Consider the following 26,436-nt stretch of genomic DNA (forward strand, 5'->3'; position numbering starts at 1 on the left):
GAGTAATTTATAACAGAATTTTATTTTTGGGTGAACTAACACTTTTAAGTAACATTCAAGCATGGACATGATGCTTGTTTTCCAAAGTAATATGAGCGGTGAGTGAAGAATTTAAACTAACTGCCTTATTTTACTGGTGTCCTTGTTAAAATATCATTTTTTCTTTGGTTGTAGTTGAGTTTATCTTTAAATGTTTTAGTACAACACAAATTGTGTCACTGTTCATTGGATGTCCATTAGAGGGCACTATCAGTCCTAAATATGCCCTATCCCAGAGATTTGCCGGTATAATCTTAAACTGTTGGTGAGTAAAAACCAGCTGTTGAACTGTGATCCTGCTATAAGCACTGAACGCATTTGCAGATGTTTAGGTCAGAGGCTCATGGTTTATTTTCATTACATTTTTGGCCACCCCTTGATGTTCTTGCAAAAGAAGAGCATCTGCACTCGCTGTTTTTACCTTGAATGCTGCAACATATTTTAAAGTGAAATGAACATTTTTTTTTTTTTTTATGGAATATTTCAGTATTATGAATGATTTATCTGTGCACATCATTTTATACAATTCATATGTCCTCATAATCTTTACTTAAAATATCTTCCCATCCCTTCCAAAGAAGCATGTATGTAACATCGAATACTATGATGAACATAAATGATAATAAGGATATTAGGGAAGAGATATTCTTAGGTTTCACAGATCAGGTTTAAGCCTAGTCCCAGACTAAAATGCATGTTTGTACTGTTTTAACTGAAAGCAACTTGCACTAGCATTAGCATATCTTAAAATATGTCAGTGCCATTGTTTTTGTCTCAAGATGCACACACCAGTAATGTTTTTTCCAATGTTTATAAAAGCTACTTAAATGTCTTAATTGAACTAAGGCCTAATTCTGGCTTAATCTAAGCCCAGTCTGCAAAACCGGGCCTTAATAAAATGAATTTGAATCATACTTATTTTTTGTAAGGGTATCGCCAACTCCTGCCATCTTGTTGCAATTTAACCAATTTTTTCTTGTTAGAGAAGTTGTTTCACTTGGATTATCGCAAAAAAAAAAAAGACTATCACAACTTCTGTTTCATGTCGACTTTAATGTAGACCCCAAAAGTCTGATGCAATAAGTTAGTTTACTGCCAAATCAATTGAAAATGTCTCTTAGGTCAGATCAAAATCTTTGTTAAAAGTAAAATTAATTAAATGGAACATGGGCTGTGTTATTTACTCATCAATAGCATTTTTCTTTCTTTGAATTGCAAATATTGGGTTCATTCATGACATGTACAAACTAAGGGTGAATCAAATACGAGCCTTTGCTAATATTTACACAAAGGCAATAGCAGTTTAACTAGACCAAAGTACTAGGCCATTTCAACCTAATTTGGAAATTTAGAAGATACTATTGGATGCTTTTAGCACAGCAGTGTTTGCTAAAATACACATTTTATATTTCACATACTGTATAAAGATAGGGCCTGTTCAACTGTATGTAGTAAAATAGAATAATGTATTTAATATAAAGCATAATATATTCAAAGAATAACATTCATTCCATCATCTAAAACAAATTGAGCTTGTGCAGCTTATTAGAAACTTTTGAAATAACCAAAAAGCCCTTCATGTTCAATTAAAAGATTCTGGGTTTTTTTAAAACATGAACTGTAGTCTTCATAAAACTATCTCAAATCACCCTTACTCAGCTAAACTAGTTCATTGCCCAATGACTGTTGCCCTAAAGGAGGAAAGTCATACGAACAAGAGTTTGCGTTGAACTTCCTCCAACATCTAAAAAGAGGTACATGTCTGGTAAAAATAGGGAGAAATTATTTCTTGTAACTCTCCATATACATTGTGATCTGACATGAAGATGTCTTCACAGCAGATATGTGCATGGCATAGCATACATGTTTGCCCGGATACAAGTCCCCCCTGTCTTGATGTCCCTGAGGTCTCATCTTTCTTTCAAAAAAAAAAAAACAGGGGTAACTATCGGACAAACTCAGCAGTGTTTGTCATTTGCAGTAAACACCCTCATAATGTACAATTATTAAATGAAACAATTGATGTTGAATTATTCAGTGCTTCTGTTATATTTTACAGATTAAAATCTTTTGCACTGTCATTTCTGATTTTTAAATAGGCTCATGTTTTTTCCAATTATTGTAGTAAATGTAAAGTTTTAATTTCTTTTTTGTATTACTCTGCTTTCTTTTAAATGAACTTACATTGTTATTTGAGAATCGACCCTGACAGACGCATAACCTTTGTTCAATGTAAGCAGAGCAGCTGTGCCTCCACATCCGTTAAAAAGCAACACTGTGCCACTGGAGCGTTGAGTTTCACTTGGGTCAGTGAGCAAAGAGGTTTGACCCTGATTTACTGCTGCTGGTTCTGTGACTAACCCTTGTTTATGATGTTCATTTTGAGTAGTGAAGGCCCCAAGGACAGTTTTAATCATTGTCACAGAGCACAGAGATTACTGTAGGACATGCGGAGCAGCCTTTGACCTCAGAAAAAGTGCACAAAAATTAGTGTACAAAAAACTTTAAAGAAAAAATTGAGCAATCCCTCCACTTTAAAACGATGTAATATAATATAATATTTGTATTGGGCCCTGATCTTTGAAGGCTCTTCCAAGTACACTATCATTCAAAAGTAAAAATGTTTGGAAAGAAATGAATACTTTTATTAGGCATGGACCCATTAAATTGATGAAAAAGTAACAGTCATGTTTAGTTTAGTTTCATTGTGTTGTCTTGTTTAGTTTCTAGTTTTGCTCCCCAGAACTTGAGTGGGCTCTTAACGCATTATAGTCCTTCACGTCTATTGCGATCTCAAAATTCCGGCCAGTTGATAATACCTAGAATATCAAAATCGACTGCTGGCGGTAGATCCTTTTCCTATTTAGCACCAAAACTTTGGAACAGTCTTCCTAACATTGTCCGGGAAGCAGACACACTCTGTCAGTTCAAAGCTAGACTAAAAACACATCACATTAACCCGGCATACATATAGCAAGTTATCAATTTCTATTTTCATATCAGTTAAATGATTGTTAGACTGCATAAATGAGGTCAGCCGGAACCAGGGACACTTCCTATAACACCCAATGAACTTGTTACATCATAAGAAGAATGGCATCTACGCTAATATTAGTCTCTGTTTATCCCGAGGTTTACCGTAGTCAGCCGGATCCGGGCCGTATCTGGATCAGATGAAGGACCTGTGCCTAAATATGAGCACAACACATCCCTGAAAGTGTCAGCAGAGATTGTGTCAAATAGACTATCCCCTGTGAAGGCCTCATCGACACGACAGCCAGTGGCACAGATCCTCAACAAACCCGTCTCCGTACCGGCTTGATGAATCCGATCTTCAACCAGATGCAACTGAATGTTCCAATCCAATCTGACTTCTGACCTGTAATGCTGCCGGAATCATAACCATGTACGTTTCGTTTGTTGGGTAGAGGAGAACTGGCTCCCTGATTGAGCATGGTTTCTCCCAAGGTTTTGTTCTGCATTCTGTCACCTGATGGAGTTTGGGTTCCTTGCTACTGTTGCCTCTGGATTGCTTAGTTGGGGACACTTAATATTCAACAATGCTACTGATCTGCCTGCACTGACACCTTTGTATGAGAACTGAAATAAGCTAGACGATGACATCACTGTTTTCTCCAGAGCTGCTGTATAGATAAATGAACTAAGTTAATAATTTTTTTAAAATGGAAATGACTCAACACTGAACTTACTTAAGCTGGACAATGGCACTATTTTCTTCTAGAGCTGCTGTACAGCCAAAACAAACTTTATTACATAATCTTCCTGTTATCACTGTAAAGCTGCTTTGAAACAATCTGTATTGTAAAAAGCGCTATATAAATAAAGGTGTCTTGACTTGACTAGTCATTGTTTTCTTTGTCTCTGTTTTCCCTGAGTTAATCATTAGTTGACATGGTTTCTGATTAGTTCACAACTGTTCCCTGTTCCGTTAATCATCTATCCCTGTGTATTTTAGCCCCTTTTTTATGTTCAGTGTTTTGCATTAATGTTTATGGTTCTTGTGTTGTATTTTTTTCTCTTTGTGTAAATTAGTGTCTATTATCATTGTTCATTCAGCGTCAAGCATTGTCCTTGGGATTTAAATACACGTACAACACTTGACAGAACACAGAACCCAAAGGACAAGATTAATACAGCGATTTTTACTATGGATATTGGATATGGATATGCTGCAGTTAGCTTCCTCCTGCTGGATCAGGGGGATTGCTCCCTCAAGGATCACACAATGGATTTTCTCGACCTGGTGTGCCTAACCCACTATCCCGACCACTCGCTATATGCGTTCTATCACACCGGGCTTAACGAGTGGTGAAATGCACACCTGCCCATGGATTACTTGAACAAAATGACTCACCGTTTACCATCTGCCTTGCTGACAGGGACATTGCCAGCCCAGTTCCAAGTAATCTCAGTCATTGCTGGGAAAGCCCAATTCCAAGTCGTCTTCGTCTCCCATGGTTTAGCCTAGCACCAAGTTTTCGTCGTCTAGCAACAACTCTCCTTCCTTGCGGATGGTCCTGCCCAACCTCCCTCTCCCACCTGTGGTACCAAAGCCATCCTGTTCCTATGCCTCACCTCCACTGTCTCCCTTCAGCCCCTCGGCTCCTGCTGTAGTTCCACTCTGCTGCATGGATCCACCTGGGGCTTCCTAGTCATCAACTCTGCCTTGGCCTGTGGATCCTTTAGCTCTTCCTCAAGCCTTCAAGCCCAGAACTCCACCTCGGTCTTTCGACCCATCAGCTCCACCTCAGACTGCCATCCCTCAGGCTCCGCAAGCTCCCTCGTCCCTCTGGCTCCACCTTTGTCCATTGTCCATTGTGTATTTCTGATAAGATAATTTTTTGAAAAACATGAAAACTCTTACCAACCCCAAACTTTTGAGTGGTAGTGTACATTAAAAGTTTACTTCAGCAAATATATGCAAATATGTAATCTTAGTATGGTATTGTTTTCACTATGAAAAATCAAATGCACTGCTCTTCAATTTTTTTTTTCTGTCTTAAGATGACAACAATATGTTTTTCACCAAGCTAAGCCAATAGAAATGCAACAAGACAAGCTTCAAGGGCGCTTTTGGTGTTATGGTGAGCATAGTAAGGCTGAGAAGTATGATACACAAACAAACCTGATTAGACAAAACATGGCCTTGCAAAAAAGAAAAAGTATAATCGACAATGCATGTTTTATCTGTGGAAAACAAGTCTGTTATCTAGACTTTACTGTTATTGCTTTAGATCACTGAAAGTTTATAACTTTAGGCACAACTCTGCCTTGTGTGTTATAAATGAATGAATGATAATGCAATATTAATTAAGTGTTGCTGTAATTCAGATATTTAACAGTGTCTGCACATGCATAATAGGATGTCATACATCTCTATGACAATCAAAAGCTCTGTTATTGACACATTAACTTGCTGGCGCTCAGTCTTTGTTTTCATTTCAAGTACAGGTACTAAGCACAAAAAAGAGCATATGACTGGAAACAGAAAACACATTATTTTAAGTACTTGCTGTCATGTTAGACAAACCAGGCAGCATGAACTCATGCATGAATCAATTGTCGCTCTTGACTTTTTTTCATTGTGGAGTTTCTAGGAAGTGGCATCAAATGTTAATGCTTCCCGTATGAAACAGTTGCTGGAATGTACATATACATGACCATATTTATTACGTTTTATCCAGCAGTGATTCTGATTTTGATTTGTTTGGAACAATTTTGGTTGGCGGAGTCAAATCTGATGAAGTAAGAAAATATAGATATATAGTATCTAAATATAGTGAACATAAAATTATTAAAACAAGTAGACAGTGATTCATAAGATGTCATGCTGGGCTAAATCTTCTGTATAGTTATCTAAAAAAGTGGCAATGTGTGACATTATAATATACATTTTCTGTATATCCCATGTCATTATTCTCTTAGAAACAGTTCCCACAGAGTTAAACATCTTTCCACTTCTGGAATATGTATAGACATGTGGCATATTATCTTTGCAGATCATGGAAAAATGCACTGCCTGCACGCTCCCAGTTCTCCGTTTGTTTTGCCTCTTGTCTAGGACTCCTTAGGGAATGAAAAGTTAACAATTCCCTAAAGTTGTTTATTTTTAAAGTCACAGGGGGTTGCCTATAGCAGATGTTCTGAAAGTTAAATAGGTCCCAACTAGAAAAGTGTTTTATAACATGGAATCCAATAAAACTTAACTGACAGAAAAGTTACATGACGGGCTGCAACCTGATTCTAGAACTGACAGGGCATCTGGAGGTGAAAATGCAAGAAAAATAATATTGTTTACAGATACACAATGCATATATTCATTAATATGGCTAAATTAATTGAACCATTAACCTTTTGCTCATTAATGACTAAAAAGCAAATGATTTATGTGATGGTTAACACAATATATGTTTCCCTTTACTCAGAAGTATTGCACTAATCATTTATCTTGAAATGACAAGTGAAACTGGTTCTTTGAGCACTAAACACCTTAAAAGTAACCGTTTGTCCCGCAGGAATATGGTTTATTCTGAAATTACTGTGTATAAAATGCATCTTGTGCAGCGAGTGAATGCACATCAATAACAATAAAACCCAACTGTGCCACCAGCATCAGAATGAGAACATTTTGAGATAAGAAAATAACAAGAAAATAAATAATGAGAGCTAAATGCATTGAATGTAAAATTATGCTATACAGTTTCAGTTTTGACAAACACTATATGATCATTTTTTTACCCAATAGTGCCAACAGCGCCAAAAAAAGTTTTGTACTGTGTAAAGTCTACAATATCATACTGCCACGCTTTTAGGAGTCCTGTGTGTAAAGTTGTATGAATTTTCAGTATGACTGCACACAGCTGTAGCAGAAAAAAGACATTTATGCATCTGCAAAGTATGTACATCCTGTCCTCTCCCAGTCTCAAGAGTTCCACACTAACAGATTCAACTATGCACCGTGCATATTTCAGTCTGAATGCGCATACAAGACTGCATTTTAAGTCAGATTGTCTCTCATCTTTGCAGGATCTGAATGAATGCTCAACCAAAATAGTACCATGGCATGCACCACTAAAAACTGAAAGGGCACATAGAATATCAGATGCCTGCAAGAATTCAGAATGTATATAAACAACAGCTGCTGCATTTTGTCATATCAGTGTGTCATATTAAATGAACCTGATGGTGCCAAGTTGCTGTCCTCTGCTGATTAATCAATCTTTAGCAGTTGATTGAGACACAACTTTACGCAGTAACTCTGATTTTGTATTTAGTGCTGCCCTGATTAAGCTATTTGATATATTCCACAAAACAAAATCATCTGAAATATCTAGATTATCATGATGATCCTCTACAAAATGGGTATGCAAAGTTATGATCAAAACTGAATGAGTTTTTAATGTGAACTGATATTGTAAACCCACATTTATTATGATTTTTTTTTAATTATATGCATATGGAATCTTGAGCAATAATTATGCTGCGTTCACGTCACCTCGTATTTACCGGATTCTTGAAATGACAACACGTGACATTATATTAGGAGCTGTTCACGTCCTTTTGGTCCTTGGACTGGGAATTATGCGTTTCCATGGCACCACTATCAATGCCTAAATGAATCTACAGCGGTCAGGTGGTACAGCTGCCACGTGGTACATGTGGGAGCTTTCAGAAAACTCACAGCTTACAAGCTGTAATCACGAGCTCTACGAGGACGTGAATGCTTTTTACAAGCAGGAATCTCGTAACTACAGGAATTACGAGGCCGCGTGAACGCACCTTTACTTGTCATGATTACCAGTTGGAGTGTTGGATAGCCACCAGAGGGCACTCCAACCCGGACTAGTTCCTCACCACTTGGACTTCATTTCCTATAACCCACTTCCCGGACTCATTATCCCATCATTGCACTCAGCTGTTTTGTGTTTGGTGATTAGTGTCTGTCTATTTATACCTGGGGCCTGTTTCATAAAACAAGTTTACCAAATAAGCTAGGCTTATTTCAGTTAGTCTGATTATTTTGAATCAAATCAACTGATAATAAATCAGACTTACTGAAATAAACCTGGATTATTTGGTAAATTTGTTTTATGAAACAGGCCCCCGGTTTGTTTCTGCTTTTGTTATCGTGGTTTCATTTATGGTCACCGGCTTCTGTTTGTGTTTTTTCTTGTTTTTGTATGGACTGTTCTGTGGAGTTTGACCCTTGCCTGTTTTTTGGATTACCCCATTAAAGCTGCATTTGGATCTTACCTTCTTGTCTCTGTGCCATTATGTGACATTACTTTATTTTTATGCTCTCCAGCCAAACATTTGGACGTTTAATGACCGTTGAAAAGACGTCCCTCCAACATGTCCCGTCATGGTTGAAAATTAGTTCCAAAATGAAATTTGAACAAACGTCTTTGACATTATCTTATTAATTAATTATTGAACTACATGTAGCTAAAATTCAAAGTAACAATTATACATGCAACCTCAGAGAATTGTAGACATGTACAAATGTATCGGAATGCATTTTTTGGAAATGTTCTGTTACATATTTTTACTGATATATGCCATCCTACAATGACTATTTTTGGCCAGGAACACGACGTTGCCGTCAGACCAATGTTTGCTGGGCTGGGTGACCATATTTTTCACAGTTGTGAAAAATCATTAGAATTTAAGCTACAAATTTTGGGTCTGAAAAACCTGAGGCTAAACATTAATGTATGGGCCTAAGACTGGCCCTGGAAAGAACTACACTGGGGTCCAAAAGAGGTCAAACTAAAAATCTGCCTTTAAAAATTAAATGTAAACCAGTAAATAAACCAAAATTTTTAGGAAATCATAAAGTTAACTAACAAAAAAAAAAAAAAAAAAAAAAAATTAAAATTTGTTACATAAGAAAAATGAGGAGGAAACAACACAATAGGTTCAAAAAAATATTTTTTGTCAATAATTTTTTACAGTGCTTTAGGAGTGTCTGATTAACAGACCTTGAGGTGATGATGACGGCTATGCACTGCACTGTGGGATTTGGGCTGAGGGAATATAACCTCTACCACAAGGAGGCAGAAGAACATTCTCTGGAGTCTGGACGGTCCCAAAATGCTCTCCTTTCAAGCACGTACGCGGTTGAACACATGCCCAGATGTGGTTTAGTGTACATTTAGAACAAACTGTTCTTGAGTTCTGCTCTGAGTAAAGAGGTTTGAGTAACAATTATATCTCAGTTTATGTTTTCATTGTTTCTTTAACTTTCATTACATTCTTATCAAGCATGCAACATGTTGTTATCAATGTGTGGTAAACAGATCACAACAAATTGGGCCTTGTTCTGGAAAAGTCTCAAAAATGTCTTAAAGGATTGCCTTCCACATTATAACAGGTGTAGTTACAAGTCGGACATGGATTTACACAATCCTCAACATCACGTTCACAGAAATACTACAATCATGCAGAAGAGGATAACCACTCTGACAGTACAAATCTTATGACTGAAGTCATGCTCAGGATATTTAAAGTCACATATAAGCTTACATATTAGTCTCTTTTAAACTGATAATAATAAGATTTTTTTTTTCTTGAGCAGCAAATCAGCATATTAGAATGATTTCTGAAGGATCATGTGACACTGAGGTCTAAAGTAATGACTGCTAAAAATATTTCACAATATTAGTGATCTTACTGGGATTTTTTGTAGGTTAGTTGGTTTGTTTGTTCAAATAAACACAACCTTGGTGAGCATAGAGACGTGCTCATATGCCAGTGTTCATCTCACTCTGGATGTGATATACAGAGAAATTTCTTGTTTTACAATGCTCTTAATAATAAAATTTAAGCAACAACAACAACAACAACAACAAAAAAACAGGTATGTTAAAACTGAGTCATACATACAGTATGGGTGGCAACTTTTATGATGCAATCACCTAAAATACAGCCATATCTTCTTGTTGAAGCTAGAACAAGTCAAAACAGACAGTATTTAGATTTCTTATTGTAAAAATACTGTACTGTTAATATAGTTCAGCATCATCTATGACAAATCACAATGTTTCTGACTTATGGTTAAAAGGAAATAAAGGCAAGTAACTTTTTAAAAGGAGATATCCAAAAAAAGGGAATTAATGCAATAGAGTCATATGTTCATCATGTGACAGCTATCAAGGCTTTATGTGTTGCCTATTGAACCAAGGACCCAGTGATGCTTTTGATAGCCACTGGTTAGCAAAACAAAATTATATTAACAATACTTCTTCAAGAAGAGGAACTTAAGTATGATTCTGTAAACATTTCCTTAGACATCCATAGCTTATGCACCTATAGAGCCTCTTTCGCATAAATCTTAATGCTCTTCTGTGATGCAGATGTTGTGCATTTAGAATGTGGGTAAAAGGTTGTCCCGCCGGGAGCATATTAGAGTCAAAAAATGCAGCTGTTCCTTTGGTTCCGGCATCGTGATTCAGGCGGATGACTAACTGCTGTCATCAGTGTTTCTGGGAAACTCGTAGACGGGGCAGATACTGAATATCCCCGTCATTCATATGCTAATGATTCTCTTCAGGGCTACTCAGCATCTGAAAAGACTAGGAGAGACGCATATGCACTGTGCTACACAGATGATGCGTACATTAAAATCCCATGCCAAATGTTCTGACCTGTCATTATAAAGAGTGGTCAGGTTTAAGATATCACCCGCTGTCTAACAGCTATGAGAGTACTAACAAAAACAGTGTTAAAGAGTGTTAAAACAATGACATGTGATTCAATTAGGGTGATCCACCAAAAGGCGTGCATGGTATTATATGACCAGCTGAAACAACTGAATAAGTGTTTGTTTTATTGGAATTGAGAAGCAAACACACCCTGAAAGTTGGTTTACTAAGACTGGAAATGGTAGAAAATGCTTCGTCAATCCAGCATTAATCATGAAACACCCTTCAGGCTTGAAATTCTCTTGAAATTGAAGCGTTTACATGCATCACATTAAATTACACAGGGATTTCATTTGGATGACGTTTTCTGCATACACTTTAAAAAATGCTGGGTTAAAAACAACCCAAGTTGGGTTGAAAATGGACAAACCCAGCGATTGGGTTGTTTTAACCCAGCGGTTGGGTTAAATGTTTGCCCAACCTGCTGGGTAGTTTTATTTAAACCAACTATTGTTATTAAAATGAACCCAAAATAGTTGGTAAATTAAAAACCAGATGCAATTACAGACAACAATAATAGACAAAAGGTGAATGTTTATTAATAAGCTTTAATATTTTATTAATATAAATTTAATAGTTTATTAATATAAATTTATTAATAAGCAATTTAATTAATGTTTATTGTTTATTGAACATTAATAAATGTTCATTTCCTTTGGGTTAATTTTAATTAAGCAATACAGTAATTTTTAAACAATAGTTGAGTTAAATAAAACTACCCAGTAGGTTGGGCAAACATTTAACCCTACCGCTGGGTTAAAACAACCCAATTGCTGGGTTTGTCCATTTTCAACCCAACTTGGGTTGTTTTTAACCCAGCATTTTTTAGAGTGTAGTTTTGAGTAAAGCTCAAGTCATACACTGCCTTTAAATGTTTTTGAAAGAAGTATCCTATACTAATCATGGCTGCAATTATTTGATAAAAAAACAGTAATATTCTGAAATAATATATTATTTCAGCAGTCAATAATTTTTTTTAATATTGTAATATATTTTAATATATAATTTATGATGGAATTTATTTCAGCATCATTCCTCCAGTCTTCAGTGTCACATGATCCTTCAGAAATCATTCTAATATGCTGATTTTCTGCTCAAGAAATTTTGTTGAAAACAGTTGTGCTGCTAAATATTTCTGTGATTATTTTTTTTTTAGGATTCTTTGATGTTATAAAGTAAAAAAAAAAAAACAGCATTTATTTGAAATATTTTTTTGTGACAATTTAAAATCATTTACTGTCACTTTTGATCAATTTAGTGCATCCTCAATAAAAGTATTATTAAAAAAAAAAAAACCTGACCAACCCCAAACTTTTGAGCAATAGTGTACATAGTCATTCATAACACATATTAATATATTAGACACATAACTCCAGTTGTGACTGACATCATTTTCACCAACAATCAAGTCCTGGCTTCTGCTCCACTTACTAACTTTAAATCCGGTTTTGACCATGTCTGCACACCGTTCACTATAAAAACAAGAAAATCTCTCTCTCTGAAAAAACCCTGAAAAGCTTTTGACTGCTGAAGGGTAAACTCTAATACTTTCACTTTGATAATCACCCAACTGGAATAAACACCTAATCCTCTGTATCACAAGATAGAATAACAACAAAACACAAGAGTATTGCTTTTCTATGGCCATGTTCTGAGGGCAAACTCTCAGGCATCACCTGAAGTGGTAACCGAGTGTAGTCTTCAGAAGGCTCCAGTGAATGCTGTCTTTCAGTGAGCATGAACTTTCCCCTAATTCTCACACTGCTCTGTTCTGGCAGTGGAACAGACCACCTCAGACCACAGTACTCAGCTGCAGCACGTTCACCTCGTCGCTCCACTCAAAGCCTCTTCCGCAATAATGACTTCACACTGGGAAAACTGTGACGTCCATTCAGACCAAAGAAACTAAATATTTTCTCTCTAAACTATGTAGTTTTCTAAATAATGTTTATGAATGTCCACTACTTGAAAATGAACAGTGGGTACAGTAGGATGTACCAAACTGACGTCGTTACTGGTTGGTTTGATTCAGTATATCTTCACACCTCAATTGTCTCAGTAGGATTGTTTGTGTGAAATAATGTGCAAAAAAATTAAACAGAATATAATCAATGAAACCGGCTGCTGACCAAGAGTCAAACTTATTAGGTGCACATGAATCAACTAAATTGCTCATAATTGTTGTAAGCCTACACTCAATTTTCAAAATCTTCAAAATAATGAGAAATCAACAGGTTTTCTGGTTGCAACCAAGTCCATTCTTACATCATGGTCCACATTAGAAGCAAATATGGTTAAGGGGGAGGAGGCTGAAACCTGAGCAGACTCACACACTCCCTCCAGATGGCCAGCCAATCAGACCACACTAGACAGCTCAGAACGGGTATAAAAACAAGTTAGCCCTTCAACAGCATGAGCCTGTGCTCTTGAGAATACTGCAATCTCTAGAATAACCAGACAACCAAAGACACAAAACGAGCAAGATGAAGGTACCACTGGCAAATCTGCTATGCATCACAGTCTTGGCAAGCTCCGGGACGAGCTTCCCGCTGGAGAGGAGAGGAGCTGCTGCTGGAAAAGAGAAGAGAGTTCAGTATGCAGCATGGGACGATGTTAACGTGCTTGCACATGGGTTGCTGCAGCTAGGACAGGGTCTGAAAGAGCATGTGGACAAGACCAAAGGCCAGGTGAGAGACATCACCATTAAGATGAAGGTGTTCAACGTCACCGTATCCGAGCTTGGCAAGCTGACTCAAATGCTTCAAGAAGACAGTGAGGCGCTGAAAGCAAAAGCCCAGAGTCTGGAAGAAAGCGAGAGGCTGATCCTAAACGTGTCCACGGATCTGAGGGAGAAGACTAAGGAGCTTCTTAAAGACAGACAGAAGGACCATGAGAGAATGAATAAGCTGGAAGAAAAAGTAGACGGCTTGATGCAAGGAGAGGGTTTGGAAGCTGCCAATGGCAACTACAGTGATGCCCGGATCATTCAGGTGAATGCAAAACTTTATATCAGGGCTAAAAGAAAATGTTTTAGCCATAGACTTACTACATATCTACCTGACATGGTAGATATGTAGTAAGTCTATGGCAGTATGACAGTAATGTTTGTGTTTTTGCACAGATTTGTTAACTTATATTGACTAAACAAGAATGAATTTGATTTGATTAGTTTAAGATATTTAAAAAGCCTGCATTTCCAACAGACCATTGAACCGCACACAAGCGCATAACAGGCACGTTTGTGGGCGTGAACTCTTCATGGCATGGACTCAGAGCCGTGTTGTACGTGCAAGGTTGTAGTTATGTACAGACAAAGAAAAATGACAGAGGCCTACTGACCTATTAGAAAGTTTGAAGTCCGTTTGCCTTCGCCCTTTCTGAAAGAAACAAGCCGAACAGTACCTGAAGTGTTTCATACGCGTGCAGCCGTTTTTAGACCTTCGAGTTACATAACAATGAGAAGAATAGATGTGTCGATTGAAAAGATTATACAGGACCGGTTATACTGGAAAATACACGACTTTAATTGTCCACACTACAGCTATCGTTTTCGGTCTGCTGGAAAAGGCCCTGTTTTGAGTTTGAATAAAAACTAATGGCAAACCATTTCTGATTTCAGTGGATGCTGGAGGCGCAAAATAAACGCATAGATGACCTGGTCGAGCGCATCAAGCAACAGCAAGAAAAACTGGATAAACAAAATGTTCGAATTCGAACCCTCCAAAACCAGGTAAAAATACTATAATACACAATATAACTACAAAATAGTGTGGTATTAATATTAAATCTAAGATTGTAAACTTAAAATATTCATGTTATGTGCACTAGATTCAAATGAAAAAAGAACTATCTTCTCTCAAACGGAAGGAGGATGAAGTTCATCTGAACGCGAGCTCTGAACAGCGGGATTCACCTGTTGGTAAGTTTATCATTATGCTAGACTACACCATATATATATATATATATATATATATATATATATATATATATATATATATATATATATATATATATATATATATATATATATATATATATATAATTATTTACATATAATTATATGTTTAAAATACAGTGTTTCAGTAAACACAAAAATACACTATAAGTTAGTAAGTTAATAAAATGTATATGCTCACTAAAATAAGTAGTTACAAATCCTCTGATTCACATTTGTAAAAGTGGACCATCTCTGCCTTAAACAGCCTCTAACACAATATATTATAATTGCATAGATACTAAAAATAAAACATACAAAAGAAGGTTTTGCCCTTGACAAAGGCATGCTGGGACTTGTTTTATGATGATAACTGCATAATGTTGATAGAACATGTATAGTTAGGGGAAAGATGTTGAAAACATTTAGAAAATGCCTCATGGAAATAAGGCACCATCTCAAACATTAAACCTTTAATTTTTATTATTTTATTTTTTTTCTGTAGATATGTGAGGGTAGGAAAATGGTTCATTTATAAGAAACTCCATTTCAGAGCAATGGCTGCCTCTAAGTAGGTGAGAGGTGAACCTAGCAGAAACACATTGGCCAGAACAGTCATCCAAACCAACACAATAAAGCCTTTAATGGTGAGTTCTGACATCAGTGGGATCCAAAGAATGCTTTAAAAGAAAGTTTCCCTGGACGCTTTCCAATTGTGTGCAAGTTCATCAGTCTCGGACCGTGTTAGCTCAGGGTCACAAGCATGCAGAGATTTGTTACAAATCTGGCCAAGAGCAAAGGGAGGGCTTATTTTTTTCAGATATAGTATAGGATGTACCTTAGATTACATTTCCTGGCTTTAATCCAGTGAAAACCATAAAGTACAGAGTGCATATTTTTGGACCGTGAACTTTGTACAGACTTTCCCTCTCGAGGAGAGATCACTCCAAAAAACACGTCATTTCTCTCAGAAAACATGTAACCTTTACCCTAGATCTGTCAGAGCCAGACTATCCCCCTCAGACCCCCCTGCCTCTACTCATCCACACAGACTACCCCTTTTATTGAAGTGAATGAGAAGTGTGCCAGAAGACCACTTCACTTAATGCCATATGCTTTGAGCCTTTGTTTTTAAATTTGCTCCATTATATGTGTAGTTTTTTACACAAACACACACATACACACACACATACACACACATTTATATATAATATTTTATTTCTATTGTCAGTTGATAGATACCAAACTTCTTTTTTTTTGCATCTGACTCCCATCTTACACATAGCGCCTTGAGGGCCTGTGCAGTTGCTCCTCAAATAGCAGCAGCAGCCTCGGCATTCCCGGATCACTCGCTGTCCATGCATTGTGATGTCAGCAGAGGGGTGCTGTGCACGTGAAGCAGGCGTGAAGGGCTGGACTAAAGGGGGGCAGGGAATAAGGAATGCTTATAGAGGTCTGAGGCAACTGAGGGAAGTCTGCTTGGGAACTGGGGGAAAGGTCATGTTTACACCCTCAATTGTTCCAGCCAGGTCAGAATTCTCATGTGAAACTGCCTTTGTTTGGCAGATGTTTGTAAAGTAAGCCGCATAGCGCACCTTGTAAGCGTCATTGTCTGAGAAATATATGCCAATGCGTATAGCATTGAACGCTCTTTTGGACCAATACGACAATTTGTTTAATAACAACACGTCAATTTGGACTATTGCCCTGGAGTTCAAAACTACATGTTGGCTTTTTGGTGTTTGGGTGACACGTTCAAGGTTCTGTGTTTGAGATAAGGGTTTAGTTCACCATTAAACAATGAGATAAACACTTACCTAGACGTGTGAGCAATATCCATTGTGTGCCAACTTTAAAACCCGTTTGGATACGGGTGTGGGTAAAGGTCATTTGTAGACTTGTAAACATATCTGTGGTGTTTTTGTCTCTTTCAGCTATGGCTTCTGACTGTCATGAGCTGTTCCTGAGGGGTGAGACCTCAAGCGGGCTGTACACAATCCAACCAACTGACTCCCAGCCTTTTGAGGTCTTCTGTGAAATGACACCCGGTAGGTGGTACTTTTATTTGTCCTCTTAAAAGAGCATCTAAGGCTCCTTTGTTGGTAAAGCACATTGCATTTTGCAATGTCCCCCCGCCAAAAAAACACTCAGAACACCTTTTAATCCTTTTGTTTTGTGCTTGTATCCACAGAAGGAGGATGGACAGTCATTCAGAGACGCCAGGATGGATCTGTAGACTTTGATCAGCTATGGCAGGCATATCAAACTGGCTTTGGGAGCCTGGATGGTAAGAATCCAATGTGAACTGACTCCGTTTTCCATATGAGCAACAGGCTCTGAGCAAACAGCCACTTCTTTCAGTAGACTTTGATTAAGGCAAAGTGATTTACCAACTAATAAGGGCTGTAGAGTGGCAGATTAAGGATAGAGGATCAGATCAATCCTGTCTGGAGAGGAAACATTGTCAAATCCTGTATCCCTAATGCCTTTAAATGAGTTAACTACAGAGTGACTAAATCTCCTGGCCTATTCCTAGACCAGAACACACGTCTCTTAAATATCCCTCTTAAATGTCACTTTCAGGTGAGTTCTGGCTCGGCCTGGAGAAGATCCATTCTGTGTCCAGAGGCGGCAACTACATCCTCAAGGTGCAGTTCTCTGATTGGCGGGATGAGGTTCAGAGCATCAGCTACCCTTTCCATCTGAACGGTGAGGAAAGCAACTATTCCCTGCGCATTCTGGAGAGGTCTGCTGGGAACCTGGAGAGCTCTCTGTCCACCGAAACATCCGGAGTGCCCTTCTCCACCCGCGACAAAGACAACGACCAGAAGAACGACCTCAACTGTGCCAAACAGCTATCAGGTAACATTATGATGCCATTGGCCATAAATAAATGACATTTTTCTATGTGGGTGATGTTGTCATTTTAATAGGTTTCCTTTTTGGCTTTCCAGGTGGTTGGTGGTTTAGCAACTGCGGTCGCTCGAACCTAAACGGCAGGTATTTTGTTACTCCTGCGCCAAAGCAAAGACACCAGAGAAAACAAGGAGTGTTCTGGAAAACCTGGCGTGGCCGCTACTACCCGCTGAAAACCACCACCATGATGATTGCACCTGCCGAGATCGAAAACAAGTCATAGAGGGTGTCCGATGTCTGAATCAATCACGCATGAGACCTTATCCAATAATGAGGGAGGAGAAACCGCAATTCGTAACCTGCCAAAATAACAAAACTGGTGCCGAAAAGGTCTAAAGCTCTTTATAGGAGTGTCTTCCAATTGTTTGTTAGAACAGACAACGTCTGAATCATGAATGTGGTGGTGGACACTCAAATCCCAGTCTGTGCAAAAATAGGCTCTTTTATTTAATCAGACTGGAAAGAACTAAATGTGCCTGGAGCTCTGCAAGCAGCAGCATGTATTAAATGGTGCAGGCCACTGTAAGGATCTGCTACATGTTTAGACAAATCTGGCAGGGTGACGTCAAAAGACCTGATGGTTAAGCACCATCGCGAGTACTTCCCTTAACTAAAAGGCTTGGGGAAGATATTAATGAACCTTACCACTAAAATACGGACCAAATAAGCTACATAAGCTTGAGCCAGTACTTTTGAGAATGCTTATTGTAAAGGCACTGTTTATCTTAAGGCATTATCCACAGACAAAGACATGCATTAGTAGATCTGCAGAACATTGAAAGATTTGTTGCCTGTCAAGTCATTTCAAGTATCCAATCTCAGTTGGAAGTTATTTTCTGGTACACACTCTGTCTTTCAAAAGCTTAAATGATCTGAGACTACTTGTGTATTTCCTGTTTTGAAATCAAATGAGGAGTTCCTGTGGAGATTTATTTTCTCAGTCACATTGACTGCCTTTAAATGTCTATAGCTGTCACTTCTCTGTAAATAACAGAAATATTTGTTTTCTTTGTAGCATTACAGCTGTATTCTTGCCAACTTCAAACGGTCATGCTCTGATTTCCATATTATTTAAGTGTTGTACAAAAATCATTATGTATTTCTTTATCTTTTTGCTTATAATTTATGTTTTCCAAGAAGTAAAACATTTTGTTATTGTTTTTATGAAAAAGGTTTGGTCTTGAAGAGACCAATAAAAAATGATTTTATTTAAAAAAGCTGTCAGTGTCACTGAAGTTCATAAAGTGAATTGGCTGGTTTGGATCAGTTCGGTATGAAGTGCTAAGCAGATGTACGCAGCTCTTATCAGACCTGAGGGTTACGTTTATCTACATGGCAGGTGATGCTGGAATGTCCTGACGGTGCTCAAGCTTGCCCTAGGGGCAAGAAACATGGCAAAAAATATAATTGAACAGATGGCAGCAAATAAGTCATCCACACAGATGAACTGCTGTTAACAGTCAAAAAATAGTCATATAAAAAAACAAAAGTACAAAATACTGTCCTTGAATGTTCCCACAGGAGTGATGCCATATGGTCTTAAAGACACGTGAACCTTACTTAGCGGAAATCAGCTTATTCTTCTGACTTGACTATAAGTAACTAAGTTGCGTTGGCTTCCGAGTGTCACACTCAATGTTTCACACCTAAAAGAAATTCTTAATGTGCCAAATCGTCACTAATGTGCTTTCAGTTACTTCCAGATGAGTTTAGTGTATTTAACAGTCAAATGCTTTACGGTTTAAGAGAAGAACCACTGTCTTATATCACCTTTGAAGTACAGTTATCTTTTTAGCTGTGTAGATAATTATAGAAACATTGAAATGTGCTACACATGTGAAATCCTGCTTTACAATAAATAAGATGTTTTTGGCCTTCAACAAGATTATGCACTTCACATTGACAAAAGCATATGTATAACCACGGTCAAGTGAAACTGATATTTTAAGAAAAGGACACTGCACTTAGTTCCTATATGTACAGTATACATGGAGTTATTCAGAGCATTACAGAACCATCAGAAAATCAGGCCAATGCACAAACATAAAGATGTTTCGTCATTATGCAACAGCCTTTATGTTCAGCCATTGTGAATCTTAAAGCTTCATTCAACAGTCATCCTGGCTGCCTATTATCATTAATGTATTGTTACTCTGTTAAGAGCCACTGAAGCAGAACAGTACCAACAGAACTGACAAATATTATCCGTTATATAACATCTTTGATTGTTATTAATCATGATGACACCTCATATCCCCTTTTATGTTAATTTTATGTTTAGCATTTCACTAAAAGACTTCAGACATCAATTTGCTACCAACCTGAAGGCAAAAACTAATACATTTATTTTGACCTAATACATTATTATTATTTTTTTTTTATGTAACATGAGGGAGAGTTATTGATGACAAAATTTCCATTTTCGAGTGAACTCTCACTTTAAGGAGAAAAATTCACAAATGACATTTGTAATATCATGTTTGCTCAACGTTGTCTGTATGACAGGTTGAGCTGCAGTCTACCTGCTTCAACAGGAGTCATGAAGGTAAATCAGTCTGAAGCGCGAGGGAGGTGAGCGGCGTGTCAACATGGAATGTAGCATTTCATTAGCAAGAAGAGAGTCATTTTGACAAGCTCACGGCAGGCCTGTTTGAGAAGAGGCACAAATAAGGCCGTAAAAGCATAAATCTGCACATGTGCCGACAAAATGAGATTGTAAAAAATTCCAACCTCAGGCAGCAAAAACTGGAGAGAACAGGAGAAACTGTTGAGACCTTGTTAGGCAGCGCCACCTGGTGTAAGCGACAAAAGCGTCATCTTTATTTTTATTTTTTTTATTGAGACGTAGATAACCGCAGTAAAAATACATTGAATGTATTGGTAACACTATACAATAAGGCTCCATTAGTTAACATAAGGGTTGAAAATATAAACTAAATAATACAATATTTTGACCTACAGTTTGACACTCAGCATCTTCCCAGGGACAGGGTTAAGCACATTCTATGACTTACCCTTTGTTAAAGATAAAATAACATTTATTGTCGTTTGGAGCTCTATAATATTGATATAGTTTGTGTGTAGCTAATAATCATATGCGGTCATTCTCAAACAGTGCCATATGATGGCAGTATTAGGTCATTTTTCAACAGCTTTGGACTGTTTTTATAAGTGAGACTCCTCTTCCTCAAGCCCAAAAATGATTCTGTACCATTAAGGATATTAGTGGGCCCTGCTCCAGTGTCTGAGGATTTACTACATCAGCTTCATTATATGACTCAACACTGCCTGCTTACTCATTTGAATGATTGGTTCATTGATTAATGGATCCAGGATTTCCATTGGGAAGCAAGTGATTTCAAAGATTTCACATGTTATCTTCCTATTGTATAACGCTGAAAATAAAATACTAGCTTTGTTATATACTGATTGTTTCAGAAAGCAAAAGGCTGTATCAAATTAAGTGAATCCTGACAACAGTACCTCTTGTTCAACATATTTTATTAAAAACCCAGTATTTACTATATCCAACCATCTTATTCCATGAGAAAGGTTAAAAAAAAGAAGATCTAAGCAGATCTAAATGTTCAAATGTCTAGTACAAAATGTTATTTGGAATGAGAACAAATACTGTGAAATAAAAGCAGTGAATCCAGTTCCTAATTTGGAATGTTCAAGGCTCACAATGTTATACTTCAATTTCTTTTAACAACACTATAATCCAAAGAAAACAAGACATGCTCCAGTTGTTCTGGCTCTGCAAACAGTAAAATATGTGATGAGAAAAAGCATTAATACAAAGATGAACTCTTTAAAACATTAGAGACTGTATGTCGGACAGTAAAGTGTATTATAAAAACCACATTCATCTCCTCACATCAACTGAGGAAGTATAATATTTAGAATGTCAAAAGCAGAAATGACTCAAATGCTGCTGAAATGATAGATTACCCCTTCCTTTTTGTGCACGTCAAGCACGTGCTCTCAATTTCCAGCCTAAAATACACAACAAAATATTACTGGGAAAATAAACTCTTAAATTAACACAATGGACCACATAACTCCAGTAAAAGTTCCTATTTCTAAAGCCTCACCTAACTTTCGCTCTATTAACTGCAACAGCAAAAATTGACCTTCACATGCTCAATTGACAAGAAAAAAAAAAAATTTTGCAGAGTGATTTTAAACCCCTCAGCATGTTCTATACTCAAATGAATCAGGCTCACGTAACGCTCTTTCTCGTCCATACTTAATATCAAATTTCTTCACAAAAGCTTGATTAGAATAGAAAAAAAATACAATTCATTATTTGGGATTATGTGAATGTAACTTTACAATAACCCCCGTCACACTTGCGTTTAAGATCAGCATTTTGAACAAATAAAAAATAAAACGTACATTAAACTAAACTAACAAATAAGCAAATACTAAATATTATTATAGTAATTGTGCAATTAAATGACTTTCAAATGAACCATATAAAATACAAGTAGTATCAATACATATAACACTTAACTGATATGTTTTGTAATGAACAAAACATACTATTTATAAAAAGAACATTGATATAGTTAAAAAATAAGTGATATGTTTCATATTGGTCACTTTCATCACTTTGCGACAGTTGGCACACTCACTGTGGTGTAATGGCATGTTTTGGGTCTTTTGTTCGCAAGGAAGTATCAACTTCCCTTTAGCTTCTCATTCAGACACATAGCCTGGACTTGGTCAATTCAGTAATCTTGACCGTCATCCTGATAACCCTGGTAGCCCTCGTCTTGGTAATCTACGTAGCCGACAGCATCAGCTCCTTCTCCACTTGCATTGGGTGCACTTTTGGGGCAGTATTTGGCGTCGTAGATCTGACGGCCAAGCCCGAAATTTTGCCCACTCTGGTTGGCGCCTTGAGTGTAGCCCATTTGTAGAGACATTGTGGAGTTGTCACACTTGTCTGTGCCAATTTTCTGGTCGTAGATGGCACGGCGGGTTCCTGGAGCGGTCATACCAGCCTAGAAGGAACAGATCAGAGCCGTTTATTTATTATTAATATTTTGAATAAGCTTTCATTTTTATATTTCCATTTTCATTTTAAGTGCCCCAATTATGCTATTTTTAAGGTTCCTAATTCTGTTTTGGAGGTCTTCTACAATAGGTGCATCAACGGTAAAAAACAAAAAACCCTTTTCTCATAATATACATTGCACATCACATGATTTCTCAAAGAGACAGAAATGGTTCGTTCAAAGATCCAGTCTTTCTAAACCCCTCCTTTCTGCGAGCATACTCTGCTCTGATTGGCAAGACCAGTCTGTTGTGATTTCGTGTCGGCCTATTACCATATCTGAATTTCCGCTCTGGATCTTTGTTGTGCACGTTTACATTCACAAACAGCTATATTACATACTGTGTTTAACAGGAAGTGAGACTGGAATTGCTGATGACTCATTTCAGCTGAATTAATTCCGACTTTTAGTAGACATTAACTTTATTTGTTGTGCACTTTTACATGCACAAACAGCTAAATTACACACTGCATGAAAGGTAACATTCAAAAAAGCATAATGGGGCTCTTTAAATATTAGTAATTGTATGTTTTTGCCATTTTTAATTATTTTTGTTTTTTTAATTTCTATTTAGCTTTGTTTTCAGTTTAAATGATTTTAGTCCTTCAAACTAAATTTATGTTCTTTCAGTTTTTTAAGTTTTAGTTTTTCATCTAATATTTATATAGTTTTTACATTTTATTTAAGCTTTATATCAATTATTGAAAAACTTTTAATCGTTTTAGATTTAGTTCATAACAATAACACTGATCAGAATGAGATAAGGCAGAAAATGAGCAATATCATGGGAGGTGGTACTCACTTGGCTAGCACCCTTGTTAGTGCCCATCTGAAGACTGATGGTTGAATGGTCCATTGGTGGTAGGATGTGTGCCTTGGGATCATACAGGTGTCTTCTGGTGCCGTAGGCATTCATTCCAGCTTGACTTGCACATTTATTTGTTCCCATCTATGAAGAGACACGCAAGTGAGCTACATATATGAGCCATTTTCACGGTACTTTCCAGATCAAGTCAAATTAGTTTTGTATTACAGATTGTGAAAAAAACATATTCAGATAGTTTAAGATACCTTAAATTCATTCATACCTGTAGTCCAATGACACATTGCCCGGCTTTCATTTTCTCTTCATCAAATGCCCTCTCCTGTCTCTCTGCATACTTGACTCCAATGTCTACATTTGAGTGGATGCCCTTGGTTTTAGCCTGTAAACAGTGAAAGCCTATAATTACAGACGGAAATGTCACAATTAGGCTGTCCTGTGAAATTAAATCATTCAACGGGGCTTACCATGCCAGCAAGAGCCAGAAGTGTGGTCTGAACCTGTGTCATATTTCCACTCTCAAACAGATCATTGGCCTCAAAAATATCGTGAGGTTTGAGTCCATAGGTGGTGATCGCTTTAATGAAGTTGGTCAGGTTCTCCAGCTGCAACACAAAAAAATAGCTGAATGTGAACAGACGAAACATAACCTTCATTTTGGACATTCATTACTACTACAAGTGATAATCTTATCCAGAATTTAAGTGAACACAATAGCTAAGTATGTTCTAAAACAAAAAACAAAACAACAGGTCAATGTCAGAACATTTTATCTCCAGCTTTACTAAAACACTTGGGAATAAACATTAAAGAGGAGCGAAAAACGTCAGCTCACCTGATGCCAGTTTTGGGATGATTGGTTGATCTTCTTCACAGACCCTGGCTGAAGTTTGTTTATGAGCCTTTAAGGAAAGACCAAGACTGCACGGTTATGCAAAGGTATATTGTGAAATAGCCTTTGAAAAAACATAATGGGAGATACACAAATGTACATAAGCGCAAACTTACTCGCAGAGTATTACACCATTTTTTAACCCTTTCTGAAAGTCATCTCCAATTGTCCGCCCAGTGATGCCCTCAATCCAAACTCGTAATTCTTCTTCTCTCTGGGGGTCATACTTCTGTGCAATCTAGTGGAAAGTTTGATGTGACACTGGTTAATAATCATACCAAAACCAGGCTATAATTCATCAATATGATAATTTCCCCCAATACCCTACATTGTATAAAGAAACAATTTGTAGGTGAGTCAGTTGCATTTATGTCTTTAAACATAATCATATATCGAAATATAGGATATGAAAGACCTTTCTATCATCATCAATCTGGCTGTCAGTATAAAATCAGAACTGCCTAATCGAAACTAAGTGTGTTACAAACACATCAACACCTATGAGGAGAAAGAATGTGAACCAGCGGCAGTTTTTATTGCGAGCACAAGCTGTGTATTTATTCAGGCCAGATTACAATGACATGCTTGAGCACTGGAGGCAACGCCCCGAGAGCCTCTGGAGAACTTTCTTTACCGTTTCCGTGACTTCTTTTGCGTTTTACTTACTTTCACTTTACAGCTAACGTTAGTTGCCAGTTAATAATATAATTCAATGTGCATTACATGAAGCACACCTGATATTTAACCTTGCAGCATAACACGCGTGTTACATGTTAACATATCAGGAAGTTTGGGAAACATTCAATAAACTATGGATACATCAGAATGACACGGAGAGATTTCCGTTACATATGAGATACAATATGCCAAACAAAACACGTCTGTGTTTTAACGACGATTTTAAAATAGTTTCTAAATTACTCCACGTACCTTGCTCTTCACTTCCGCTGAAAACCCGTATGCTGGGCCTCTGTTAAACTGCGAAGACATTGTCAGCAACAACAGAAGTCGTCGTTTCAAAACAGATAGTCGGGAACTGAAAGAAAAACTTCAGGAAAGTTTGATAGTTTTGTCTCCTTTACTATTTTAGCGTATGTATATCTAGAACTTCCCCCCAGTTACCGCGCCACCAATGAGAACACGCGCTCAATGAAGGCTCCGCCCTCCTTTTCCCTTCTTGGCCGTGATTGATATCAAAAACTCCATATATGGCACTAAAGTAACAAATTCCTTTATAATGGGAGTATCCCTCTGTCCATCCTGGTATTCCAGACTCGCGGTAGCTGAGGAATGAGTCACCTCTGGGACCACGGCAGGCTACTGAATGATGTCACTAACATTCATGAAATATTTCTCTGTAATGCTGAGGAAGCAAGGCAAGATATGATATCATGCTATTAAGTCATACATGTAATCAAGAACATGATTTTGAACAGGTACAGACGCACATTTTAAAGCAATCCAGTGGCCAACATTAAAGGGTTAGTTCACCTAAAAATGAAAATTATGTCATTAATGACTCGCCCTCATGACGTTCCAAACCCATAAGACCTCCGTTCATCTTCGGAACACAGTTTAAGATATTTTAGATTTAGTCCGAGAGCTTTCTGTCCCTCCATTGAAAGTGTATGTACGGTATACTGTCCATGTCCAGAAAGGTAATAAAAACATCATCAAAGTAGTCCATGTGACATCAGAGGGTTGGTTAGAATTTGTTGAAGCATCGAAAATACATTTTGGTCCAAAAATAACAAAAACTACGACTTTATTCAGCATTGTATTCTCTTCCGGGTCAATTCGCATTCACGACTCCGCTTCTTCTTCTTCTTCTTTCCAACGCCGACAGATGAAAGGATTCAATGGAATCAATTCAATGGAATCAACTCAATGGAAAGGATTCTGGAAGAGAATACAATGCTGAATAAAGTCGTAGTTTTTGTTATTTTTGGACCAAAATGTATTTTCGATGCTTCAACAAATTCTAACTGACCCTCTGATGTCACATGGACTACTTTGATGATGTTTTTATTACCTTTCTGGACATG

General features: G+C 37.3%; 2 protein-coding genes across 2 annotated transcripts; one reads left to right on the forward strand and one right to left on the reverse strand.

Annotated features, from left to right (window-relative positions):
- The first annotated feature begins 13,189 nt into the window (after positions 1 to 13,189).
- angptl4 (angiopoietin-like 4) lies at positions 13,190 to 18,830 on the forward strand. Its single transcript, XM_067363681.1, has 7 exons — positions 13,190 to 13,753; positions 14,383 to 14,493; positions 14,592 to 14,682; positions 16,632 to 16,745; positions 16,889 to 16,984; positions 17,281 to 17,559; positions 17,652 to 18,830. Exons 1-7 carry the CDS (start codon positions 13,247 to 13,249, stop codon positions 17,834 to 17,836), a joined length of 1,383 nt encoding a protein of 460 aa, XP_067219782.1. The 5' UTR covers positions 13,190 to 13,246; the 3' UTR covers positions 17,837 to 18,830.
- Positions 18,831 to 21,097: 2,267 nt separating this feature from the next.
- Positions 21,098 to 25,500, reverse strand: cnn2 (calponin 2). Its single transcript, XM_067363560.1, has 7 exons — positions 25,322 to 25,500; positions 24,508 to 24,629; positions 24,335 to 24,401; positions 23,967 to 24,104; positions 23,765 to 23,881; positions 23,479 to 23,625; positions 21,098 to 22,622 (listed from the first exon to the last, which is right to left on the reverse strand). Exons 1-7 carry the CDS (start codon positions 25,379 to 25,381, stop codon positions 22,347 to 22,349), a joined length of 927 nt encoding a protein of 308 aa, XP_067219661.1. The 5' UTR covers positions 25,382 to 25,500; the 3' UTR covers positions 21,098 to 22,346.
- Positions 25,501 to 26,436: the final 936 nt, after the last annotated feature.

Source organism: Chanodichthys erythropterus, chromosome 16 (genome assembly GCF_024489055.1).
Source record: "Chanodichthys erythropterus isolate Z2021 chromosome 16, ASM2448905v1, whole genome shotgun sequence".
Classification (NCBI taxonomy): domain Eukaryota; kingdom Metazoa; phylum Chordata; class Actinopteri; order Cypriniformes; family Xenocyprididae; genus Chanodichthys; species Chanodichthys erythropterus.

What these genes read in the sequence shown, in the direction of transcription:
- angptl4 (XM_067363681.1), top strand. Translation starts at nt 13,247, where the DNA reads ATGAAGGTACCACTGGCAAATCTGCTATGCATCACAGTCTTGGCAAGC. An exon ending in TTCGAACCCTCCAAAACCAG is followed by an intron (nt 14,494 to 14,591) that starts GTAAAAATACTA and finishes TATGTGCACTAG; the next exon opens with ATTCAAATGAAAAAAGAACT. An exon ending in ACAGCGGGATTCACCTGTTG is followed by an intron (nt 14,683 to 16,631) that starts GTAAGTTTATCA and finishes TGTCTCTTTCAG; the next exon opens with CTATGGCTTCTGACTGTCAT.
- cnn2 (XM_067363560.1), bottom strand. Translation starts at nt 25,381, where the DNA reads ATGTCTTCGCAGTTTAACAGAGGCCCAGCATACGGGTTTTCAGCGGAA. An exon ending in AATGTGTCATTGGACTACAG is followed by an intron (nt 23,626 to 23,764) that starts GTATGAATGAAT and finishes GTCTCTTCATAG; the next exon opens with ATGGGAACAAATAAATGTGC. An exon ending in CTAACAAGGGTGCTAGCCAA is followed by an intron (nt 22,623 to 23,478) that starts GTGAGTACCACC and finishes TGTTCCTTCTAG; the next exon opens with GCTGGTATGACCGCTCCAGG.